This window comes from Neomonachus schauinslandi, chromosome 3 (genome assembly GCF_002201575.2).
Source record: "Neomonachus schauinslandi chromosome 3, ASM220157v2, whole genome shotgun sequence".
Lineage (NCBI taxonomy): Eukaryota > Metazoa > Chordata > Mammalia > Carnivora > Phocidae > Neomonachus > Neomonachus schauinslandi.
In genome coordinates this window covers 101,417,834-101,423,679 of record NC_058405.1, presented here as the reverse complement: position 1 = coordinate 101,423,679, position 5,846 = coordinate 101,417,834, and the positions used below count along the sequence as shown (strand labels likewise).

General features: G+C 43.4%; 1 protein-coding gene across 1 annotated transcript; it reads left to right on the top strand.

Moving 5' to 3' along the window:
* The first annotated feature begins 4,596 nt into the window (after positions 1-4,596).
* LOC110585707 (aurora kinase A-like) lies at positions 4,597-5,641 on the top strand. The gene is given in 3 exon segments (XM_044913607.1): positions 4,597-4,625; positions 4,991-5,373; positions 5,376-5,641. Coding segments are annotated over 3 exon segments (678 nt in total).
* The last annotated feature ends 205 nt before the right edge of the window (positions 5,642-5,846 follow it).

Genomic DNA, 5,846 nt, shown 5'->3' with positions numbered 1-5,846 from the left:
TGATTTTTATAAAATGAAGTATAATTTAAATGCACTGAAAAAATTTTCTCTTTAAAAGACACTTTACAGGGACACCTGGGTGGCTCAGTAGGTTAAGCATTTGCCTTCAGCTCAAGTCGTGATCCCAGGGTCCTGGGATCAAATCCCACATTGGGCTCCTTGCTCAGTGAGGAGCCTGCTTCTCCCTCTGCCTGCCACTCCCCCTGCTTGTGCTCTCTCTTTCTGACTAATAAAGAAATAATTTTTTTTTAAAAAGACCCCTTACATAAGTTTTGACACAAAGCAAAAAATAAAATCTGGAAAATACTACATCACTTCCTAATTTCTTAATATCAGTAACAGGATAGAAGTTGTCAAGTTAAAGATCGAGGGGGAATAAATCATTGGAATACAGTGAAAAAGAATTCAAAATCAATGAGAATAAGAAGTACTTCATAGGCCATATAGTCAATGGTATTGTAAGAGTGTTATATGGTGACACATAGTAGCTACACTTGCGATGAGCACAACGTAATGTATAGACTTGTGGAATCACTACGTTGTACTCCTGAAATTAATGTAACCTATGTCAACGATACATCAATTTAAAAAAATTGAAATCAGATGACCTAAGTTTCAGGCCTACTTTGACACTTACAAGCAGACTACAGTCACTGTCTCAGATTTGAAAAGACAACTGCAGGGTCTTCCTTATAATCTGTGAGGTTGGAGTAGAAGATGAGAAAGACTCCACTTTCTGCAATGACCATTCTAATTATTTGGTTTTTATCTTCAGAAAGAGAATGTTTCTTAAGTGTCTGGCAAGTTTGAACGCTCAGCTACAATCTGAAATAGCACCTCTACAAATTCTTTCCTGACCCCTCCCATCACCATGCGCAACTGGGAATTCACATCTGCTCCCAGATTTTTGTCTCACAGCATCTGTGAGACTGGATTGCAGGGATGTGTCCTGAAACGAGGTGGTAAGACCCAAGAAGCAGAGACCACCCCCTTCATTAATCTTTGTATCTCTTACGCCTGGTACTGTGGTGTACTGAGTAAATGTTTGTTGAATGAGTGAATAAATCTTGGAATTCCATTTAGCTGTGCCTGGGTACAGAGCCAGCTACATAATTTATGGGGCCCAGAGCAAAATGCAAATTTGGGGCCCTTTGTTCAAAAAGTAGAGGGAAAAAAGTGATGGTAAAGGTATTCAAATATAAAGCTTTTTTCTTTGTTCTGTGGTCCCTCCTTTCGCTTGTCATAGTGCCTTGTATTTGCTATTTCATGTTATTCTAAATAAAGAAAAATTAAACATTTAGATTATTAGCAAGAATCTTGTTCATCTTTATATTGTATAATGCTAGCTTTAAATGCAACTATAAGGGACTTCATAGATCATATGCCTATGAAGTCAACCCACCCTGAGTATAGTTCTAACAAATTAAGGAATAAATGACAAAATTGAAGTTATCTCCTGGCATGAGCTTATACAACAGTAGCAAGCAAAGTCAAGAAAATCTGCCTGTTATAGGCAGAAGGCATTGTGGAGTAGCTTTCTTCAACTTGCAACAACACTGAGAAAATTGTCCATTTAACTGATTGCAAACCAGATTTATTCCCATGCAGACGAAGTCCTTCATAGTACATAAAATGTTCAAGTAAGTAAAGTTTCTATCTTCTTGGAAAAAAGAGAGAGAGAACAGAGAACATACGCTATTGATATAAAGAATTATGGATGGAGAAAATTGTGGGTTTTATTTACTCATATTCCATTCTACCTCTATGCATGCAAGAGGCTGGCAAAATATTATATCATAATTATGGACTCCCCTAGCAGCTTGAGTATCAATGGTTCCTATTGTTCCAAGGTTTGCACAAACCCATGAGCTCCCGGATCATATCACACAGAAAAAGAGTAGGTGCTAATTGCATTGCATATTTATACTTCCCCCTCGCTGCCATTACCCACATAATTCCCTGTGGGTTCTAATTAGCTCAATCAGGGCTGAAGGGGAATAAAATTTTAAGCAATTTCAAATAAATAAGGGGGTTGCTACCACCACAAAATTTGGCAAAATGCTAACCTTACCCAAAAACACTTTATCTCCCATTTCTGAAGAAACTGGATAGCTTTTTTGTTGTGCTTAGATTTAATCAAGGATAATAGCTCTTAAATAATATCAGCCTAGGTGGTTTGCATTTTGGTGTTTTCCTGGAATTGGAACCAGAAAAAAAAATCCATCTTGAATATAATTTTTTTGGGATCTTATGTGATAGCTGTAAAGATAACATCCAATAACTGTCCTGGCGTCCCTTTCCTCTCCCGTTTTATAATCTACACTGCCCACAATCCTTATCTTTTAGTCCTGTGCAAACTGTAATGAATGGTGCTGAGGAAAAGGATTATCCTGAAGGGTCGGTCATACTCTGAGAAAAGGAGCTTAATTAATCCAGGTACCAATCAGCTTGATTTAATGTTTAGAGAAACATTCTTTTTTTTTTCCTTGCAAAAGCACCTAAAACTTCTCTTAACATAACCAAGTGCAATGTAAGAGTCTCTCCGTTTCCCTATCACCTCATTATTAATTCATCTGGCTTTAGAATCTCAGTTCTAATCAGGGAGCTGGCTCCTGCAGCTGCACTTAACAATCAGCTCAATGCCAAAACGGCCTCATGCAATCACCCTCCTCAAATCCACGGAGGACTCTTGATGAAGAAAAGCATTTGGAAGGCAACACGTACACTGAGACCCAGTTCGCAGTGTCCCATGGCTGGAGCTCGGGGGCTTGTACCCCTTGTCTTCTCCTTAGCGTCCAATCTCAATCTTGGGTCAGGTGAGGCCAAGCAGGGTGAGGGAGCCCCAGAGAGCCTTCCAGGGAGGATCTGAGGAGACAACCTATACCAGAGCCAAGCCACCTAGGGACTTGGCCACCCAAGGACTGAATGCAATCCCCAGAACATCTTGTTTTTTCCCACCTTCCTTCCCCCGTCCCGATATAGTCTTACAAATCACTAACATTTAAATATGGAAGTATTCACATAAAACTCCAGAAACGGGAGGCTTGTAGTCTGACCTATTAAAATTGGTAAGTGCTGAGTTGAGGCAGCCATCTATCTTTCCACAGGACAAAGGCTCCTTGTTCTCTGTCCCTCCTCGCCCTCAAGGCTGGTTCATTCTTTGACCTGTCTAGCGCCTACAGTTATTTGAATTTGTTCCTCTGAATCCAAAACTCATAGTCCTCCCTATGGGCTTTTTTTCCAAGTATCTTCAGATGATGGTTGGCCTGAACCAAAATGCCAGAGGGGCAATCAGCCCATTAAGAGAGAAAAAGATATAAAGCAAAAGCTTCACACAAATGGTTTTATTTCTAGAAACTGAAATAGAGGAATGATCAGGCATCATCATTCCATCATTCGATACATATTTACTGAGTACCTACCAACTGCCTGGTATAGTTTGAGGGGTTGTAGAAGCAATGGTAACAAGACTAGACCCCTGCCCTTACCAAGCTTCCCTTCTCTTATAGGACAGGCAATAACTAGAAAAATAAATATGCATCACCTTGAGTAAACAGTAAGTGCTGAGAGACTAAATATACAAACAGCTGAGAGCCAAGCTATATATATAAATAGAATTCTGACCTGCAGCCTGCAGCAACCCAGGAAGCCCAGCCTGCTATAAGTCAAATTTGTAGGAAGTCAGACCACAGTCTCTAGCGATAGTTCAGGAATCCAAACAATAACCCTTGTAACAACTGGCCAGGACTTTACTAATAACTGGCCGCTTTCCTAACTTTCACCCTTGCTTCCAAATTAGGACCAACCAGAGAAGGCCAAATATAATAAACCCTTGACCAATCACATGGGAGGCCCTACTTCTGCTTAGCCCACCTACAGCTTCCCAGGACAGTGGCCTCCAGTCATGCCATACCTGAGGCCTTCCCTTTTTCCACTATGAAGTTTTCCACTCCTCTGCCTGCCTTTGAGTCTCTGCCAAATGCAAAAAATAGTGGCTGACTTTCTTGCTATAGCAAGCTCTGAATAAGTGGCCTTTGCTTGTTCTCATTTGGGTGGTCTTAATTTATGTCCATAGGGCTTTGAAGCAAAATAAAGCAGATTAATGGGACAGAGTAATGAGCGGATGGGGAGATTAGGAAGGAGATGACAGCACAGCCAAGTCCTGAGAAGACAGAAGGAGGCAAGGAGGGAGGCATATGACTCTGGTATAAAAGCATTCCAAGCAGAGGGAACAGCAACACAAGGCCAGTGGAGAAAAAAGGCTGGCATGTTCCAGAATCATCAAGCAGAATTAAGGAGGGAAAGAGAGCTAGAGGAGCAAATCAGAGAGGCAGCTGCCAGCCAGATGCCCAGCTGCATGGGCCTTGCCGGATATGGGCAGGACGCTGACTATCCTACTCAGTGGAACAGAAAGGCTGTCTAAGGTTCTGAGTAGGACAGTAACATGGCCAAGCTCCACACTCAGCCTGCTGTGTGGAGAACAGAGGGCAAGGGTAGAGGCAGCAGCATGGTTACAAGCAACTGCAATGGTCCACATGAGACAGGATGGCCTTGTAGGGGGCAGAGGAGGTGGTGAAAGGCCACCAGGTTTGGAATATGAACATTGCTAGGGTGTTGAATGTAAGGTGAGAAGGAAAGTAAGGAGTCAAAGAGGGCTCCTATTCTCTATTCCTCTTATTTCCCAGCCAAAATTATTAACTCCTCCTGCCTCCATACCCCACACTCCTACCACCACCCTCTCTGAAGTCACTTGCTTCACAGTACAAATAGATACACACTCATGTGGCCCACAGGTGGATGAGGCCAAAATGTGGCCCACAAGTTTCTGAGGAGGGAACAACAGGAGTCATAACAGCCAAACCAGGGTGGTCTTTGTGAGGGAAGTCCTGAGGGCCCCTTATCTACAATGCTCCACCCAAGTCAGGAAACCTCCAGGCCTCCCAGAGTACCTTTCTTCAAAGGGCCCAAAGCTCTTCTCTCTGTTTCTCAGTCAGCTTCACCACCCTTTCCTGGTGGTGCCAGTATCTTATGATGCCACCAGAGTTTACCTAATTCTAGAATATGCACCTCTCGGAGCTGTCTACAGAGAACTTCAGAAACTGTCAAAGTTTGATGAGCAGAGAACTGCTACTTATCTCACAGAGTTGGCAGATGCCCTGTCCTACTATCACTCAAAGAGAGTCATTCATAGAGACATTAAGCCAGAGAACCTACTCCGTGGATCGGCTGGAGAGCTTAAGATTGCAGATTTTGGGTGGTCAGTACATGACCCATCCTCCAGGAGAACCACCCTCTGTGGCACCCTGGATTACTTGCCCCCAGAGATGATTGAAGGCCAAATGCATGACGAGAAGGTGGATCTCTGGAGCCTTGGGTTCTTTGCTATGAATTTCTAGTTGGGAAGCCTCCTTTTGAGGCAAGCACATACCAAGAGACCTACAAAAGAATATCGCGGGTTGAGTTCACATTCCCTGATTTTGTGCCAGAGGGAGCCAGGGACCTCATTTCAAGACCGTTGAAACATAATCCCAGCCAAAGGCCGACTCTCAAAGAAGTACTTGAGCACCCCTGGATCACAGCAAATTCATCAAAACCATCAAGTAGCCAAAAAAGCAAAGAATCAACTAGCAAACAATCTTAAGAATGGTGCAGGGGGAGGAATCTGAGAGGCAGGGCTGATGTATGGTGTCAGGAACAGGCCTGCCCGTGCCCGAGGGCGCTGCCTCAGCCTCCCCACCCAAGAGTCCCCTTCGGTGAACACCGTGCTCTGGAGTGAAGGCAGCCACAGGAAGTGCAGCTGTGTCGCTAACTTCACGATCCGGAGCCTCCCCACAGCCTGGTCCGAG